At 39.9% G+C, this 20,785-nt stretch overlaps 1 protein-coding gene and 1 pseudogene across 1 annotated transcript in view; one reads left to right on the top strand and one right to left on the bottom strand.

Annotated features, from left to right (window-relative positions):
* The window catches only part of ASCC3 (activating signal cointegrator 1 complex subunit 3), a 349,893-nt gene that overhangs the window by 217,640 nt on the left and 111,468 nt on the right, over nucleotides 1-20,785 (bottom strand). The window contains exons 12-13 of the mRNA XM_042478523.1: nucleotides 17,821-17,997; nucleotides 11,134-11,205 (exon numbers count right to left, since the gene is read on the bottom strand). Coding sequence (XP_042334457.1) covers nucleotides 11,134-11,205; nucleotides 17,821-17,997 — 249 coding nt within the window. The remainder of the gene's footprint in view (nucleotides 1-11,133; nucleotides 11,206-17,820; nucleotides 17,998-20,785) is intronic.
* On the top strand, nucleotides 2,642-2,932 carry LOC121919657 (annotated as a pseudogene).

The following is a 20,785-nucleotide window of genomic DNA, read 5'->3' as shown; positions in this document are numbered from 1 at the left end:
AGCTGCTGGACCAAACTGAAGAGTGAATGTAGATGAAAGCACGAAAGACAGCTTTGAAAGTATCCAAATGCAAAAACAAAATCAAACTTTGTAAGACAGAAAACTGGAAAGCAGTCTTCAGATGCAGACTGCAAATTAAGCAGACAGAGCATAATAGAAACACTGGCTTAAGTCTGGAGAAGAAGTGGAACAAGGGCTATTAAAAAACAGCTCCTTTCAACAGTTAGACCAATGTTGTTTGTGAGGATCTATTAGCTAAGTTTTAAACAGAACATGAATAAGAAATGGAAAAACGGGGAAATCACCAAAGAGGAATTCAAACAAATAGCGAGCATGTGTAGGGATAAAGTCAGAAAAGCGAAAGCACAGAATTAACTCAGGCTTGCTAGAGAGGTTAAGAACAACAAAAAGGGCTTTTGGGGGTATGTCTGCAGCAAAAGGAAGGAGGAGGAAATGGTAGGGCCACTGCGTGGAGAAGATGGCAAAATGCTAACAGAGGACAGAGAAAAGACAGAACCTTCTTTGCTTCAGTGTTCTTGGAAAAGGCAAAGGGTGCTCAACTCAGCAAAGAATAAGTAAAGAGATAGTACAGGAATATCTGGTTAATCTAAATTAATATAAGTCTCCAGGACCAGATGAACTACATCCAAGAGTATTAAAATAACTGGCAAATGTTATATCAGAGCCATTGGCAATAATCTTTGAGAACTCCTGGAGAGCAGGAGAAGTCCCAGCAGACTGGAGGAAGGCAAATGTTGTCCCCATCTTCAAAAAGGGGAAAAAAGAGGATCCCAACAATTATCGTCCAGTTAGTCTGACATCCATACCAGGAAAGATTCTGGAGCAGATCATTAAACAGAGAGTCTGTGAACATCTAGAAAACAATGTCATAATCACAAAAAGTCAACACAGATTTCAGAGAAACAAGTCATGCCAGACAAGCCTAATGTCTTTTTTTAAAAATAAAATTACCAGCTTGTTAGATGAAGGGAATGCTGTGGATATAGTATATCTTGATTTCAGTAAGGCTTTTGACAAGGTTCCCCATGACAGTTTTGCAAACAAGCTAGTGAAATGTGGGCTAGATAACGTAACTGTTACATGGATTTGTAATTGGTTGACTGGCCGAACCCAAAGGGTGCTCAACAATGGCTCTTTTTCATCCTGGAGGGAAGTGACCAGTGGGGTCCCACAGGGTTCTGTCCTGGGCCCAGTGCATCTTTATCAATGACTTGGATGACAGAATTGGGGGTATACTTATCAAATTTGCAGATGACACCAAATTAGGAGGAGTAGCTAATAACCCAGAGGACAGGATCAAAAATCAAAATTATTATTATTATTATTAACCTTTATTTATAAAGCGCTGTAAGTTTACACAGCGCTGTACATCAATTTTTTAGTCAGACGGTTCCCTGCCCTCAGGCTTACAATCTAAAATGACCTGAACAGGCTAGAAAGCTGGGCCAAAGCTAGCAAAATGAATTTCAACACAGAGAAATGCAAGGTACTGCACTTAGGGTGGAAAAATGAAATGAACAGATATTGGATGGGGGACACCTGGCTGAATGAAACTACGTGTGAAAGGGATCTGGAAGTCCAAGTAGACCACAAATTGAACATGTGTCAACAGTGTTATGCAGCAGCTAAAAAGGCCAATGCAATTTTAGGCTGCATCAATAAAAGTATAGTGTCTAGATCAAGAGAAGTAATAGTGCCACTGTATTCTGCTCTGGCAAGGCCTCATCAAGAATATTGTGTCCAGTTCTGGGCACCACAATTTAAAAAGGATGTTGAGAAACTGGAGCATGTGCAAAGGAGGGCGACTAAAATGGTGAAGGATCTGGAAACCATGCCCTAAGAGGAATGCTTTAGGGAGCTGGGTCTGTTTAACCTGGAGAAGAGAAGGTTAAGAGGTGATATGATAGCCCTATTTAAATACTTGAAGGGATGTCATATTGAGGAGGGGGCAAGCTTGTTTTCTGCTGCTCCAGAGACTAGAATGTGGAACAATGGATGCAAGCTACAGGAACAGAGATTCCACCTCAACGTTAGGAGGAACTTCCTGACAGTAAGGGCTGTTCGACAGTGGAACACACTCCCTTGGAGTGTAGTGGAGTCTCCTTCCTTAGAGGTCTTTAAACAGAGGGTGGATGGCCATTTGTTGGGAATGCTTTGATTTAGATTTCTTGCATGGGAGGGGGTTGGACTGGATGGCCCTTGCAGTCTCTTTCAACTCTATGATTCTATGAAAAAGGAACAACACCACATAGTAATAAAGAAATAAAACTTATTTCCATCCCGCTTTTTGTTAAAACAATCAAAGCGGCTTACAATATCAATATCAACTTGATAGTAATATCAAGTTTTATAACTGGGTGGGAAAATTGTAGCCCAAGGCTGCATGGTGCCTCAATGCTTTCCCAGGACCCCTTCAAAAGCTCAGGTACTCACAAAATGTTTTTTTAACTTTGGGGGCATCCTGCTCTTACATCTAAATTAACATGTTCTGCTGTAGTTATGTTGTTGAAAACCTATTGCAGCCTTTAAAGACCAAACTGACTGAAACAGAAGTACTGTCGTCCTTTCGCTGCATTTGGATTGAGGAGCGTTGACCTTTTTGGCGGAACTACTTGCTGAGATGGGCATCCATTTTGGGAACTTGAAACGAATGAGACATGTGATCACCTACAACTTGTCTCCATTTGAACAAAGGGCTTTCCCCAACTAATTCTCAAAAGGGATTCTTAATGTTTGGAGGCGGTTTAGCTCCCAAGTCTTGCGTGTGGCACCATTTGTCATCGCCTATGTCGTTTATTCCTTGGGAACCCAAGAATTTGAGCGTCTGAAAAGAAAGAACCCCGCTGATTATGAAAATGATGCAAACAAAGAAAGTGCTTGCCAGCATTTACTCTTGTTTTCACCTCCTTGACAAAATGACTGCTACTTCCCAGAGGTTCTTTTTTTTTTGGCTGCTCCCAGATTGTGGAACGGCCTGTCAAAGGACATTCACCACATTACCAATGTAGGCGGGGTGGAGACCGGCAAAAATTAAAAATCATAACATTAACAGTTTTTCAAACTGGGCAAAGGGGCAATGGGAGACACAAAGTAAGAGAACTCCTTTTTTATGGCCTGCTGGAAGAGATCCATTTTGAGAGCTTTTTAAAAGCTAAGGCCCTGTATAGATGGGCCCTTTGCAGTGCGTCCAGGATGTGCTAGGGTTGCCTCAGCGTGGCACGTGCACACGTCCCGCAACCCTAGCACATTATCAGCGTGCCGCAGTTGCGCAGCACCATACAAACAGCGCGTGCAATGATTACGTTGCAGCTGCGCAAGCTACAAACGGCACTGTGTAGCTGCAACATAATGGAGCTGTCTCTGGCGCTTTGCAGCGCCACAAAAAGGAGCCACTTTTTACAGTGCCTTCTTTGCTGTGCAGCTGGGCAGCGCTGTTTGTAGGCGGCGGTGCTCCTGTGCAGCACAGGAGTGCCGCCGCCTACAAATGGCGCTGCCCGGGAGCACCGCCGCCTACAAACGGATGGGATACTCTTGCTGAGATACTCTTGCAATAAAGGGCAAAGTGGAGAGTTCATATTTATGGTGGTTGTGGAACTAGAGAAAGGATGATTAACAAGTAAGTGGATTGAATCTCCCAGAGACAGCTCTTAGTACGCAATAAGACAGTACTTGGAGTGGAAATAGCACAAAACACAGTTGTCATCCTATACAGAAAGAGAGAACTCAACACTACAGTGCCATTTCAATGTGAGCTCATCTCTACCAATCAGCTAGTCATAACTTGTAGTTTTATCCTAAGCTACTGCACTGCTTTGGCTGGCTTCCTTTGGAAGGGAGGTTTGCACACTGTTACTATCTGGAGAATTAACTGCCTAAGGAAAAACAGTTTTATAGGAAAGAGCTGCCGTTTTTGCCAAGCCCATTTCTCTGTTTCATTCCCTGGACCCTGTAAGGTAATCTTTAAACAAAACAAAACATTTCCCTATTATGCATTCCCAGATCTGCAAAACTTTTCCTAGCTCAACCCATGCACTGGCACATTGTCCTCCTTTCCCAAAGACCAATAACGGCAATGGAAGAAACATTTCCATTTCCATCTGTAAACAATAGATTCAGAAAAGTATGTTCCTAGCAGAAACAAAAGAGAGAAGCTCCTTTCTTCCATCTTTCTGAAATGGTAAAAAGAGAAAGCAATCATTAAGGCTTAACAGATACAGAAAAATAATCACTGGGGACAGTGAACCATCTGGAAAGAGAAAACAAGCAACTGATGTCATAGTCAAGAGTCTGAGAGAACTGTGATGTTTTAATTTTGACAGATGTAAGGAATTTTTTTTTATGGAAATGTTAGGGAAGCAGGTAGTACTAGTGTAAAAAGCTTGTCTGAGGAACCTGTGGCTTTGATAAATACTAGAGGAAAATCAAGTTAGCTCTCTATGCAAGAGAAAGATTTTTAAAAAATATTTTTACAAGTTTTTCGTAAGGGGGGAAAAAACAGTGAGACTAAGACACCTATTATTATCCCTTTCGGTAACTAACACAGGAGATGTTCAGGGTACCACCATACTTGCATTGACTAATTCAAAGTGAAGTCTACAAATGAGACATCTCATTAGTTTGAACAGATGGATAAAAATTAAAGGCTGATTCACCAACTTTAATTTCCCAGTAGCAAAGAAGAGCTTGAAGTCTTGCAGAGTAGGACAGTTGAAAAATCAACATGAAAAGATTTTCTTCAATCTGTTGAGACACATGCCTGTGTAGAATACAGTTACCTCCTACGGTCCTTACACTTGAAGAGCAATAATGCACACATAACATCTATTAAAGGGCACCAATATTCAGCATTAGCTCAATGTTACAGTAACATCACATAAAGTAAAGTGATTGGGGCTAACCAGTATGAATTATATAACTTTAAATAACATCTTGTTCTGTTACCATGTTCTTTTTAAAAAAATATATTATAAGTAAACAACTATGTACAAGACATATCACAACAATAAAGCAAAATAAAACAATTTATCTCACAACTTTGAATTATATTGCGGGTCTCCTTCTTGGGTTCTGTTCAAGGTAAGTGGTCATTTTAAAGTCCAGTGCTGTCTTTGTGTAAATTTTGTCCAGAATTTCCGACCAAAGATTCAGATGAGATGGAGCTTGTCTTCTCTTGTTTCTGTCTTTGTTTACCAAGTCAATGAGTGGGAACCATTTGTCTATGAAAAGTCCTGATTTTGGTCATCTTGCATAACTTGCCATTCTGTCAGATAGCTTTTCAAGTAAGTAAGCAAACCCCATACCTTTTTCCATCGCATATCTAAAGATACCTCCCCTGTTTTCCAACATCTGGCAATTTCTACATGGGTAGCTTTAATGGAGAAATCTATAAGGTTTTAATGTTTCAAGTTTGAGTAGCGTCTACATATATTGATAACAAAAGCATTTCTGCACACAATTTAGTTCTTGATTGGTAATCAATGAAATTTGTTCAAGTACTAATTGCCAAAATGTGTTTATTTTGCAGCAGTCTAGCCACATGTGTAGAAATGTGCCATTATCATTACAACCACACCAACATTTGGAGGAAACATTTTTAACCATTCTGGCTAGCTTCACTGGAGTGAAATACCACTTGTGTATAATTTTCAAGGTGATTTCTCTAAATGCTGATCTGGATTTAAAAGGGGTGGAAGACCCAAACTGTAGTCCATTTTGAAATGGAAATTGAAAGATTCGAATTCATTTCCCAGGTTAGTTCTATGCCACAGATGTTTTGGTAAGAACGGTCAATCAAACAGTTGTAAATTAAGGATGCTAGTCCTTTGGTGCTTTGGGAGGGAGGAACAAATCGTGCCTTAAATAAGGTAATTGATCTGGGTGGTCCTCCCATTTCTTTTAATTTGTGTGTTAAAGCAATTACAGTGGTACCTCGGGTTACGAAATTAATTCGTTCCGCGGCTAATTTCGTAACCCGAAAAACCTTCGTAAGCCGAATTGCCATAGGCGCTAATGGAAAAAAATAGCTCTCTGCTGCCCTCCGGTGGCGAAATAGCGCCGAGGTTTTTTCGTAACCCGAAAAAACCTTCGTAAGCCGAAACAATAAATCCCTATGGGATTTTTTCGTATCCCGAAAAATTCGTAAGCTGGGTAATTCGTATCCCGGGGTACCACTGTATCTGATGTAGATGAAACCAACTAGCCTTTAATGGTTCTAAATCTAAAGTTAGTTCATCAATTGTTTCTGGCATTATGAAAAAGTTCTCAGATGTTGTTCCCATTCCTGGAATTGATTGAATTTATCAGGGGAACAGAAAGATTTGTGGACAAGGAAGGGGCAATTAGGAGAGGGATGTAGTGCTAGAATTGCTTCCATCTGAACCATATCTTTACTGATGTTTGTATCCATGGTTTTTTAATATTTGTAATTACTTGTGGAGTGAGCTTGTTAAGGAACAAAGCAAGATCGATTAATGGTGGGCTATTCATTTCCATATTAACCCAGTGTACTCTGATCTTTTAAAATTAAATGAAAGATTTGACTAAATTCGAATGCTGCAAAATATAGTTCAAGATCAGGCATTGCTAACCCCCCTTTTTGGAAGAGAAGTGTTGTGTGGATTTCCTGAATCTGGGTCTCTTATAACTAAAAGTGAATATACTGATGGGATTTTGCCAAAAATCTGTGGTGGTTGAAGTGGGATAGTTTGGAATAGAAAGGATAGGTGATGGACAATAAACATTTTAACGAGGGCTATTCTGCCTAGAATAGAGAGTTTCAATCTCTTCCATTCCAGTGTTTTAGAGATTAACCATTTAGTTATTTTGTTGTAGTTTCTGGGGATAGTCGCCTCTCTGGAATGAATAACTATCACTAAGTTTTTGAAGTTCAGCAGCAAAAATGGTGGACGAAAGTGACAGTTCAAGATGGTGCCTGTGGGGGTGCTGCTAGGCTTGCTCCACTGCCTGCGAGTCCTATCAAGGCACTGAGGATCATCACCGATGAATTCCCAGGGGTTTGCAGGGTGCCTACGCCAAAGCTGGAGGGTTGGTTGAACTTCTTTTGTTTTTTTCTTTAAATTCTGCAACTCTCAACAAGATGTTCAAAACTAAAGTGGGCCAGAGATGTGGAAAAACAAATGACTTGGAAAATTGGCAGAATGCCAGGAAAATCCATTAAAATTTACCGCTTGCCAAAATCTTCATGAAAATTTCAAAAAATAAAAATAAAATAATAATTCCGGTGGCACCTGACTTCAGCTAAGATTGCTAAAATCCATAGAGGGAAGAATAACCTTTGTTGGAAATGTTCAAAAGCAAAAGGAACATGGTACCACGTATGGTGGGAGTGTCCAAGGATAAAGAAATATTGGAATCAAAGTCATTCGCTAATAATTAAAATCATTGGTGTGAATTTTGAAAAACTTCATGAGCTCTATCTCTTAAATATGACAAATAAACTTCCAAAGACAGTAGAAATCCTTCACTGGTGTAAAATTCTCTACATGACTACAGCTGGAAGGCTGCTTCTGGTGCAATATTGGAAATTAAACAAGATCTCAACTACTGATGAGTGGTTATTAAAACTTTATGATATGATGGAAATGGACCGTTTGACAAGCATTATTCGTGGAAAGGAGGAGGAAAAAACTGAAAAGGAATGGGAGACACTGAAGATTTTTTGTGGTAAACGATGGAAAGAAGTGTAATAGAGAATAGCTAGGAATGTATACTTATAAGCAAGTTCTACTTTACCACAAGAATAATAGGGATGGGTGATAAATATACTGAAGTTACCTAGATATGTCAAATACATAGGGAAACAATGAAAGATGGCAGTAATAAACACACAAGATGAATGTTATATGAAGGAAGTATACCTATTTATTTATTTATTTTTAAATGACAACAGATGTTGTCCATTCCTCCAGTCCATCTGCCTTGGTCCAGGCCTCGGAGGTGGAGAAGAACTGCTGGACCTGATCCTATTCCCCACAACCACTCCCTTCTCCTTTTGTTTCGTGTCTTTTAGATTGTAAGCCTGAGGGCAGGGAACTGTCAGACTAAAAGATTGTATGTACAGCGCTGTGTAAATTTACAGCGCTTTATAAATAAAGGTTAATAATAATAATAATGTAGGTTTTTTGAAATTCAGGTGGTTGGTGTCTTGTGGATGGACTGTTGGATTGTGATGTTTGTGGCTGTTTGATTTCATGTGCAGTGGAATTTATGATTAAAAAAACCCTAAAGTTTTCTTTTGAGATCTCTCAAACTGTGTAATAATATCCCCAGGGGCCTTGTTAGCTGGCCGTTGCGGCGTTATGGAGTGATGCATGCGTTCTATGTCTGATGGTGATAGGTTTAGCTCAGGATTTATTTTATTCATCCATGCAAGTATTGAATCTTGTAGGGAGTAGGAGGTCACCGATTCTGGAATACCCTTCAGACGAAAGTTTACCCATCTTTCTTGGTTTTCCAAATCCTCCCTATTTTGCAGGTGAGAATTTGTTTCTTCCAAGGTACAAATTCTCTTTTCAAGATGAGATCCCTGTTGGAAGTCAGTGTTTGCCGTTTGCCATTTTCTCAATATCTTAGATAGGTTGGGCCCAAGCCATGCAGAGCTTTAAAGGTAATAACCAACAACTTGTACTGTGCCCGGAAACTGATAGGCAGCCAGTGGGGTGACTTCAATATTGGTGTTATATGGTCACTCCTTGCTGTTATTGTGACCAACCTGGCTGCCATATTCTGTATCAACTGGAGTTTCCGGACTAGGCACAAGGGTAGCCCCAGGTAGAGCGCATTGCAAAAATTAAGTCTTGAGGTTACCAGTGCATGTACTACAGTTTCGAGGTCACCCTGTTCCAGGAAAGGGCGCAGCTGGCGTATCAGCCAAAGCTGATAACAGGCACTCTTGACCATCACATTCACCTGAAGCGACGGATCAAGAAGCACCCTCAGACTGTGAACACAGTCCTTTGAGGGGAGCATGAGCCCCTCTAGGACTGGAGGTTGCAGCCCAATCCCTGGTTTGGGGGCTCCTACCATAAGTACCTCCGTTTTGTCTGGATTCAACTTGAGCTTGTTTTCCCTCATCCAATCCATTACTTCCTGAAGAAACTGGTTGAGGGGAGATATGCCATCTGTCGTTGTCACTGATGACCGGGACATGGAGAAATATATTTGGGTGTCATCAGCATATTGATAACATTCAGAGAATGTAGTGATTCCATAGTGCATTTGGAACAAAGCTGAAGTTTGCTGTTTTGGCTTTGAAATGACTATATCTTTTCACTTGAGTCCATTATCACTTTGCCTATTTCCAACTGTGCACTAAGATGGGGGCATTTTGCCTATGAAAATAAAGTAAGGGGTGGTAGTAGTGGTTACTACTGGTATGATTGAAAGCAACAAAATTAGAGCAGTCTGGTACCAATTAAAAAGCTTATCGGTGAAGGAAGGCAAATAAATCACTGTGACATCAAAATTCAGCAACATCATCATTGATCAGATGTATAGTGTCTAGATCAAGGGAAGTAATAGTGCCACTCTATTCTGCTTTGATCAGGCCCCACCTGGAATACTGTGTCAATTTCTGGGCACCATGATTCAAAAAGGATGTTGAGAAACTGGAGCGTGTCCAAAGGAGGGCGACCAAAATGGTGAAGGGTCTGGAAACTATGCCCTATGAGGAAAGACTTAGGGAGCTGGGGATGTTTAGCTCTGTTTTAATATTTGAAGGGATGTCATATTGAGGAGGGAACAAGCTTGCTTTCTGTTGCTCCAGAGAACAGGACCGGGAACAATGGATACAAGCTACAGGAAAAGAGATTCCACCTCAACATTAGGAGGAACTAATAGTAACAACAACAACAACAACAACAATAATAATAAATAGAATTTATTTATATGCCGCCCAATCACTGGGAATCTGGGTGGCTTACAACAGAGGGGATAATAGACAGTTCCCTGCCCTCAAACATACAATCTAAAAAGACATGACACAAAAGGAGAAGTGAATGGTGGGGGGGAGGGTATTTTAAGGGGGTTTGAGGGTTTTGGAGTGTATATTTTTTAATCTTTGTAAGCCACCCCGATTGCATATTGTACAGGGGCGGGATATAAATAAATATTATTACTATTATTATTATTATTATTATTATTATTATTATTTTCCCACATCTTTTTTTAAGAGCTGCAAATATCTGCATCTTCGGTAGTGTCAGTAAGCTAATGAACCGATTTGGATTGCGCTATATCATTCCCAGAAATGGAGGGACCTCTGTTTTAAACTGCTCTGCTGGCAATTGTGAATGACAACAGGGTTAAAATGCCATGGAGTGATTTGGGAATGGAAAACCTAGTGGGAACGTTGCATCACCGTGGAGATCCGGATCTCCTCCGGACAAAAAAGGGTGAATGCCCCTGAATATTGTTAGCTATTTCCCTGCCTTTTTATGAATTACTTCTTTCTTTTTACTGTCTTATCAGTTTAGTTAATTTTAGCAAATGCTATCAATGGCATCTGCTTTTTGTTGTAAACCACTTGTTCAAACAAAAAGCAGTATAAAAATGTACATCAACAATAAATAAAACAAAATAAAATGGTGGCTTCTAAAATCCATGCTCTCACATTTGCGTAAATGACCAATGGCAATAAGTGGGATACAGAAGGTGTTAAGGGTGCAAGTTGGATTATAGAAATTAACCAACTGACACTCACCTGTGATTTTTTATATTTTTATAATTAAGGTAAACTAAATATGTCCTCCTCAATTCAATGTTTCACTACTTACAAAGCAAATGCACACACCCGTTTGGAAACACACATTATTTTATTAGACCAGGGCATTCATGCTCATGTTTTTATATGGTACAAGGTGGCCAAATAGAAAACGTCAAGGAATTTTACATGCTCCTTCGCTTGCATTCTAGAATATTTGACTTTGAAGGCATCCTTACATGAAATTTTCATTTTAAAAGCTTTTTATTGCTGAGTCAGCTAGTTTCTAAATGGAGCAGAGGGAAATCAAAATGTTTACCCAAGCAAAGAATACATCTTGTTGATATGATTCACAAACAGGTTTTAACTTAAAGCCAATAAACTAAGCATACCTGATGTCCAGCTGTTACTTGCTTTAAGACATTTTCATAACAAACTTCATCCATGTTAATCAGCTGCTGTACCTGAACAATACGACACAAATGCTTTACTACATTATCATTTTATCCCCATTTATTGCAGTTTCATCTATACCATGGCCTATATTTTGAGCATTAATACAGTCTTACTAATACCAAAGGAATACATTATTTTCAAACAATTACATATTTCTCCTTCACTGAGATGCTATGAAAACGCTGAATTATACACTTGTCTTAAATGTGAACCATTAAAATATAAAATTGTACCTATGAATTTTCTCCAAACAATACTATTACATTTGTTTAGCACTACCGGTATACCACACTTAACAAAATACATGTGTTCCTTGGCATTAGATTTGTAACATAACATGTTGGTACCAGAGGCAGAACTAATATGGAAGCAATAGGGATAGATTCCAAGGCCTAAGCAACAACAACAACACAAGAATAGTTCAATAGTTATTAAAAAGTAACATTACATATGTAAAATAAAACAACCAGATCAGGTAAACCTTATACAAGCAAAAAGAATAAAGAAAAAAGAAAAGAAAAAAGAAAAAAAAAGAAGCTCTCAAAGGTCATTTGAAGTCTTCATCCAAAAGGTGGCCAAACTTATACATCTAAGCTTTGTTGTTGTTGTTATAAACATGCTGTATCTTCTAATGCAAGGTTATCTCTTTTGTTCTCTGTTTTGCAACTGAAACACGCTCAGTACGGTTTCTGGAAGCAGCTGCTGTTTATCCTGCCTGTTACACACAGATACAAATAGGATCAGCCAGAACAGAATTCCATTCTATTTCAGTACAAGAGTTCTGTATTGCATTCTTTACTTCAGACACACTGCTGCAACCCGACACCAAAAGTATGCGTTTCTCCAACTGTATGGTGTTTCACCCCCCCCCCCCAAATGCTGATCTTGCTTAAAAAACTTCCAGCTAGATAAAGGATAAGGAGGAAGGGTGGTAGGCTGGAGAGGTGTAAAAATGCTTTGCAAAAAAGGAGCTTCACTGTCAGAGGGGTATAACTCCACAGATCATGTGTGTGTGTGTGTGTGCATGCGCATGCAAAAAAATGCCTGAGCTTAGGGCTAATAAGGCTGAAGAACAACAGCTATTCCCTTCCTCTAACTTGGATCTTTACATGCCTTTTAAAAAATTGATTGGACATTTAGAAAATGTAACTATGTGTGCAATGAGGTGCCTAATTTAGCCTAGAAGGAGGTTTTAGTGCAGCCCCTACAAAATTAAACCTTTCTGAGTATGGCTCTCCAACCTGCAACAAAAATGTAGAACTGAATTTCACTGCAAGGTTGTTGCATCCTACTCTCACCAAGCTAAACCAAGCCTGCAGTAGTGAACAACAAGGTAGGTATAAGCTGCTATCTGAATTTCAGTCCAGGCCCCAGCCAGTAATACCAGCTAATACTTCTGGGCAACACTACAGGGCAGTTTTAAACAATTGCAAATTCAATCTGCAGTATTCAGCACAAGCAAAACTACAAGGCTATCAGTAGCCTTTCTTCTTCAGCAATAGTGTGTCCACTCTCCAACTGGAAGAAACTGAACAGTATTCTCTCAGAATTTGTACTAGTAGGTTTTTTTAAATGTTTTATACTAAATTAGATGTCAGAAAGAAGAACTCTTCTCTTTGCTATTAATTATCCTTTGTGCTGGTCCCCAAACACAACAGGGAGCTACTTTTTCACTGGGAGGGCACATGTCACCTTCACTGACAAGCCCAGGGGACACATGAAATCTGCAAGCTGCACCTTCTCCGTCCCTAGTTTAAAGGATGATAATTTAGACACAGTCAAGAAAAATATGGCCCAAGGCCTACAGTAGAATTGAGTCTGGCCTACAGTGTTGCCAACAAGCCTCAAAGATAATTCCCGAAAACGTTTGTCCAAAACACGCTGAATCCCTCCACATCACATGGAATATTCAGTCACAATTCCCGGAAAATTCCCATAATGTTAAAATGGCGGATGTTTTGCAAATAAAGTAAACATAATTGAATAAAAATAATTGTAACTTATTTCAACCCTCAAAATCACGATTGAACCAAACAAAGAATGTTTCAGTCCTTTTAAGATATTTATTTTGACATGAAGGGGGTTCAGGAAGCTTTGTGCCAAATAGAAACGTGTTCGGCTGCAACCGCACTCCAGTTTGACACCCTTTTAATTGCCATGGCTCAGTGCTAGGGAATCCTGGGAATTCTAGATTTCGGAGACATTTAACCTTCTCTCTCAGCAAACTCTGGTGTGACAACAAACTATAATTCCCAGGATTTCATAGCACTGGGCCATGGCAGTAAAAATGGTATGAAACTGGATTGTCTCTGGAGTGAAGATGCAGCCTGAGTTAGGTCCAAGACACACTGCAGAAATAATCCAGTTCAAGACCACTTTAGGTGCCCTGGCCCAGTGCTATGGAATCCTGGGAATTGTCTCTGGAGTCTGGAGTGAAGATGCAGCCTGAGTTGAGTCCAAGACACACTGCAGAAATAATCCAGTTTGAGACTGCTTTAACTGCCCAGGCTCAGTGCTAGGGAACCCTGGGAAGTGTAGTTTTGTGAGAGATTGAGCCTTCTTTATCAAAAAGAGCTCTGGTGCCACAACAAACTACAATTCCCAGGATTCCCTAGCACTGAGCCAGGAGAGTTAAAGCGGACACAAACTGGATTATTTCTGCAGTGTTTTGGACCTTCGTTATTAAAAATGCTCAAGGTTCAATCCATACTGCAGAAATAATCCAGTTTGAGACCGCTTTAACTGCCCTGGCTCAGTGCTAGGGAACTCTGGGAATTGTAGTTTTGTGAGAAAGAGCTCTGGTGCCACAATGAACTACAATTCCCATGCATCTGAGGAAGTACGCTTAAGTCTAGGAAAGCTCATGCTGCCAACTTTTCTTTCAGTGAGACTCAAAGGTGCTACAAGATCTCTCTATCATCATCACCATTATTATTATTATTATTATTATTATTATTATTATTATTATCATCATTATTAAATCCAAATGCAGCTGAAGAAGTGGACTTAAACTGGCAACACTGATATCCTGTAGACTCATTCTCTGGGGCTGTGATCTGGAAGCGTGGAGGCAATTCCCTTGTCAAACCAGGGAATCCTGGGAATTGTAGTTTGTTGTGACATGTTGAGACTCTGCTTTTACCGGCAGCCAGGGCTCCATGCATGAAATTCTGGGCTTGGTGGTTTGTTGTGCCCAGAATCCCATCATCGCAGGGAGCCTTGCAGTTAGAAGCAGTACCAAACTGGATTATTTCTGCAGGATGGATGGCAATGGAAAAGAGAACGAAAAAGAGACCCACAAAACAAAATTCTTGGAAGACAGGGCAGCAGGGGTGCCAACTGACCAGGTGCTCTGCCCATGCTCAGAGGCATATTTAATCACTAACACACACACACACACACACACACACTCAGGGACATCACATTCACATGATCACACAGCAGTCACTTTGCTTTCCCCTGAAGCCTGAGAATGCCTGGGGGGGGGGAATCACTGTCCTCTCTCTGATTGGCTGAAAACTGTTAGTGTCATTCCCCCAAACAGTTGGTTGGTTTGCTCTTGCTCCGTCCGTCCTCGCTCTCTCAGAGGGAGTCACTGAGAGAGAGAGAGAGAGAGAGAGAGAGAGTTTTTTCTCCAGCCCTCTCTCTGATTGGCTGAAAACTGTTACACTCCAAAGGGTTGGTTGCTCTGCAGCCAGCCTCCCTCTCAGGCTGGAGCTGAAAGGGCCAAAGTCACGGAAAAGGCACTGAAATAGAGCCAGGCACGAAAATCACACAAAAAGCTCTGAAAAGTCCACGTTTTCGCGTGAAAGTCGCGAAATTGGCAACACTGCTGGCCTATAAAGAAGTGCTGCTCTTCCCAAACACATAACATCTACCACCTGTCTCTCTCACTGTTCTTGACCAACTTATTCTTGTCATTAGTTGTAGATGAACTGTTATAATGGAATAATCAAGTGCAACAATTTGAATGACCCTTTAATAAGCCCCAAGGCCAACTGGAATGCAAGACTTTGCTTAAGGCATGACTGAAATACATCATTTGTACTCAGGATATCAAGTGGAGATATACTTGTCCTTGTTCTGTGAACAGACAAAATTGGTTATCAGCAGCTGCACGCAGCCCTACAGAATAGTTAAGTTTCAGAATCATTGGAAAAATTATCAAGTTTCATGTTCAAGAAACTGCATGGGCAATCTCTTTGCTGAACTGAGCAGCTGATGCTTATTTATCCTTGACCTATATTCACAAGCCAGGAGTAGACAATGCCAAAGGGTTGGATGGTGGGGCACACAAGCCCTAGAGGGTGGCATCCCTTACCTAACTCACACCTTCTCATTTTTAAAACACTGGGAGGGGAAATGAAATGCAAAACCCACCCCATGCTGTTGTGGGGAGGGCTGCTGCCAACTCAGGAGAGGCATTTTTGAAACCTGGAAATAAATGAGAAGTCATTTTGTCTTCTCTCTGCACAACTATGACAAAAATTTCTCATTGCCACATCCCCTAGTGTTTAGGGCATTTTTAATTATTATTATTTTTTTGGAAAGTTGAGTGGAGTATGCCCACACTTTTCCAATCCATGCTTTATAATAATGGGAGAACGAAGAGTCACCAAATAATCCTAAAAAGTAATGGTGGAGCACTTTGCTCTAATACCATTTAACTACTATGCCAAATTACCAGTTGCCAGGTTGGCTAGAAAGGTTGGAACTGAATTCAACAAGAAGAAGAGTTCTCATATAAAAAGTTATTGAGATGTAATCCCCAGTTAAGTCTATATAGGAATGTAACTTAAGGCTACAGAATAACACTATGCATGAACATGCTCAGTGCCACATGGAATCCTTACTTGATATCAGCTCCAGTTCAGAAATAAAGCTCAGAACAGACTAACCAAGAGTATTTGGTCTTCATATTTTCCTCCTGGATAAGATAAAATGTAGCAAACCACCAAAACCTCAACTTTATTTTCAAGCTCTTGATGCTAACTTTAATTGTCTCCTGAAGCTTATATTAACATTGATGCAATACAGCTTCAGAAAAGTAATTTACCATTTACTCTCTCTTGATTTTAACCTTTGAATAATTCCTGATCAGTAACTAAAACACCAGTTCTCAGGGGCTGGGGTCGTGGAACGGGAATCAATCATTAAGGCAGCAACAGCTTAAAATGAAGCCAGGGAATTCCAAGTCTTAACTGAGACTTTGTCTATAGCACATCATTACAAAATAGTAGTTGATTGTAGTGAATAAATAACTCACCAGCAAGGAAATAAAATTAAAACTGCCATATCTATTACTGCAGCAAAATATGCAATAATGAGAACCCCGTATAGCAAAAAGCCCCATCAAATCCAAGCTTAATGAAGAAAAACAGAATTACAAGGGCAATCAGTCTGGAAAAAGATAAGCTAAATATTTCCTCCTACATAGACAGTTTCCTCCTACTGAGACAATTCACTGTTGCTGTAGTGTTTTGCAAATGAGCACATTTGTGAATCAGATGGAATACTAAAAAATAATGCAAAAGTGAGTCTCACAAAAATAATCTCCATGCTGTTGCATAAAAGAGTTCAAAACAGCAATCCCCTCTAACTAGTGTAGTTGGAGTTACAATGTAATTGTATGCATATGGAGATTATAATATTCTACTATAATTAAGGCCTGGGACAGACCTCCCCAAAGGGGTGGCCTGGCGGTGGCCTGTTTCTCTTCAAAGAGACAATGCAGCAGCCAAATAGCACGGCGTCCCTCTGGAGTAAAAAGAACCCAGTTCTTCTAGGTTCTTTTTACGGCGCCCGGCTTATGTCATGAGTGCACCATTGGTGCACTTGTGACGTAAGCAATGCGTGGCGACGTACGGACGCTGTGCATCCGTTATGCCAAGATGGCGGCACCCATGTAGACGGGACGGCACCATCTGGCCGCCACCATGCCATGCTAGGGTTAGGGACCGTGCGGTTTAAGAGTCACCGTAAGTCAGAAATGACTTGAAGCCACAAACACAACAAACTATAATTAAAGTGAGTTAGCTCCTCGTAAGTGTGTTTAGGATTTCTGCTTGATCTGCCTTTACAAAACAGCCTCCTCAGAGCATCAGAAGCCCGGTGTTGAAAAATGGGCTATTCAGAAGCCAGCAGCTTCCTCTCTGGACAGCAATGGAAATGACTGTCTCTCCTTTTCTTGGTCACTGACACCCCATTCCATTTAATACCAAACATTGATCCTAATGTTCAAGATTTGTCACAATGGATACTGAAACAGCCTCTGTGAATCACACTATCAAGCAAGATAATGCTCTGAATATTAAATAATGTTTCATGCAGTACCATCATGTAGCACTCTGAAGCACTTTGTAAAATAAAAGAAATGTAACTTGACTGCACCAAAGTAGTTTACTATCTTAAGTCATATCTGAAGTAGACAACAAGAAAGGAAATACAAAAAATGTAAAGGGGCAAATGGAAACAAAATGTACTTGCACATTCTCAAGCACTGTTTCTGTTTGGGAAGGTATAGTCACCACTTCAGGCAAGTGGAAACACAGTGTTTCAAAATCTTCTGAAGAACAGTTCCTTCACAATTGCTTTTCAAATTCTTTAATTCAAACAAAAATCACCTTATTGGTTGTCTTGATCCCAATAAACGTCTGTCCAAGTGGAACAGGCCGAAAACGACCATCAAAATAGAACAGTCCAATGTAAGGATTGACATGGAGAAATGTAGCAACATCAAGGTAATTAGGCAGTGTTGCTGAAAGGCCCAAGATTCTAATCATGCTTTGCGTAGATTCAACCTGTAACAAAAAGAAAAAATATTATTGTACTCTCAACTTTATTAAAGACTACACAAAGTTAATTTTAATTTAAAAATATAAATCAACAATAGCCATTGTAACAGAAAAAGAGCTGGTGAGAGTACTAACAGTTTGTACAGTGTGTGCAAAAGAAGTGGACAGACCTATACATCTGGGATTTTATTTCCCTGCTCTTGCCTTTTCCTTCCTTCCTTCCTTCCTTCCTTCCTTCCTTCCTTCCTTCCTTCCTTCCTCCATAGTAAACCTACATGAGCCATTTAAACATAAAAGATTCAGGGTGAGAATGACTTCTTGTTTCTCTTCTCTTGCTTCTTTATATCTCACCCCGCCAAAAGACAACCACAAACAAGCAAAAACAAAAAAGCAGAAAACAACAACAACAACTCCAGAACCTGGGAAATAAGGCAGCTTAAAAATTAAAACAAGCACAATAAAGGTGAACCATACAAAAAAAGCAACATTAAATGGAACTGAACTATTAATAACACGTTGTTGTTGCTGTGTGCCATCAAGTCATTTCCAATTTATGGCAATCCTAAGGGGATTTTTGTTTTTTGTGTTTGTTTGGCAAATTTGGTCAGAGGAAGTTTTCCATTGCCTTCTCCTGAGGCGGAGATCATGTAACTTGCCCAAGGTCACACAATAGGTTTCATGGCCCAGCTGGGAACTGAACTTTTGTCTCCAGAGTTGCTGTTCAACCACCATGCCACACTGGCTCACATTAAAAACAGTTTAAAACATACAATTAAACATGCTAAAGAGCAGTTTAAAAGAAGTACATGGCATGTGCTTAAAAGCCCTGTCTTTGAAAACCTTCAATTCCCAAAAGGCTGAGCAATATATGCTGAAAATAAGGAAGAGCATGCCCTATGAGCATATACTTAACCTGAATTGAGCACACAGCCTTTCACACAAAACCCCACTCCTAGTTTCATCATAGCCTTCTTCGTTTCAATAGTTTAATTTAGAAAAAAGCAAAAAACCCAACAAATCAACAAGCCAAAGCAACACATTGGAACAAACATTTCTGCCAAACCTGGTAATGTTCTCATTCTTCAAGCAACATTATAACCCAAATGTGGGTTATAATTTTGTTAGATTTGATTTAGAAAAATGAAACTTTTTGTTCATTTCCATTGCTCAAGAACTAGAATCCAAAATTTCTGTCACTCTGCTTTAGATCACTGAGATATCTAGCAGTGGATCCAGATTGCCTCTGGTCTACAGAACTGTTCTCAAACATTAAGAATTGTTCCTGAAACTAGCATACGTAGGAGAGGGAATTATTACAGTAAGATCTTCAAGGGGGGTTGTGTTCAGTACAAACATGGCATGAATGAAATTTTTAACAGGATGGACAAGTTATTGCTGAAACATAGTAGAAATTTTAGATTCAGGTCCAATTCTAACATTTATCTGAGTGCACTCACAAGTCTATGGAAATGTGGCATTGATTAGCCTACTGCAAATAAATATTTTACAAAGCATTCAGAAGCTGCTCTTCTGGAAACTTTGATCAAATGGAATAGATTAAGAGAGAATCCAAACAAACTCAAGATAATGGTGGTATGGCACAGTTATGGCCATGAGGGGATAACCCTATTTGTGGCCGATAGGTGTCTCTATGAAATGATTAGGTTAAGAAATTAGGGGAATGTTACTTGACCCAGTACATAGTCCTAAGAAACATTGAGCAATAAGGAGGTTCTCTCCTCTCAGATAGCTCACACCTGGATATGGTGATCCTGTACTGTACAAGCTGAAGCCCCTGAACATGACAGGAAATCTTCAACTGATAGAGAATGTAGCAGCATATCTTATACTAGTTGCTGAGAGGCAGGTACATGCTTAGCCTGTTCTGAGACACTTATACTGTCAGTTTTATTTCCTGGCCTAATTCAAGGTATTGGTTGTAAATTTAGTTTCAAGTTTGCAAGTTTAGGGCCACTAAATCTGGGGGGGGGGGGGGGAAGAGTCCTCCTATCTGAGCAATGGTCCTGCAGAGGCTGTCCCCAAATTCTGGAACCTATTTCCTAAAGACATAATTCTTTGATATTAATGTTTAAGTTATAGGTAGCCAACTTATGACTCTCTTATTGGACTTCAACTCACATCAGCCTAGCCATCACAGACAATGGCAAGTGATAATGGGAGTTGCAATCAAAAAACAGCTGGAGGACAACAAGTTATTTATGCCTGGTCCATTTTGCTTTCATTTAAACTGATTTTCTGTGACTTTTCCCCCAATGGCTATGTTTTTTGTTCTAAACTACCTAGAACTGCTAGAAAGATGGTACAGAAGCAGTAGGTAGGTGGATGGGCAGAGTTATAAATAGACTATAAGAATAGAGCAAAAAATTGCTTCAAGAAAATTGCTTCAAGAATCTTAACTGGAAAAGCCTCATGGGAGCAGTTCTACTTTTAAGAATTAAGAACTGACAAGACTTGCTTTTGATTAAAAGTGAGCAATTTAATTTGTACACCAAGTAGTCTGTAGGCAACACTGTTCCACATTAGAACGGTAATACTGAAACGGATTTGAGTCAAAGAGCAATCCTGTCATGATTTATAGGTGTATCTAATTGACAGGTAACTGTAACAATGTGAGGAAATATAGGCACCATATCATTTCTGCAATTACTGAAAACTAGTGCATGAAAAAGAAAGGAGGAGCGTAGGCAGTTTTTATGGTCGTGTCAGGAATGCTTTTAGGTATCACTAACTCTTACTGCAAAGAATCCTGAGAAAAGAATAGTAGGGATAGGAC

Source organism: Sceloporus undulatus, chromosome 1, assembly GCF_019175285.1.
Source record: "Sceloporus undulatus isolate JIND9_A2432 ecotype Alabama chromosome 1, SceUnd_v1.1, whole genome shotgun sequence".
Classification (NCBI taxonomy): Eukaryota; Metazoa; Chordata; class Lepidosauria; order Squamata; family Phrynosomatidae; genus Sceloporus; species Sceloporus undulatus.
The sequence above is the reverse complement of the archived record's forward strand: the minus strand, read 5'-3'. Positions and strand labels throughout refer to the sequence as shown.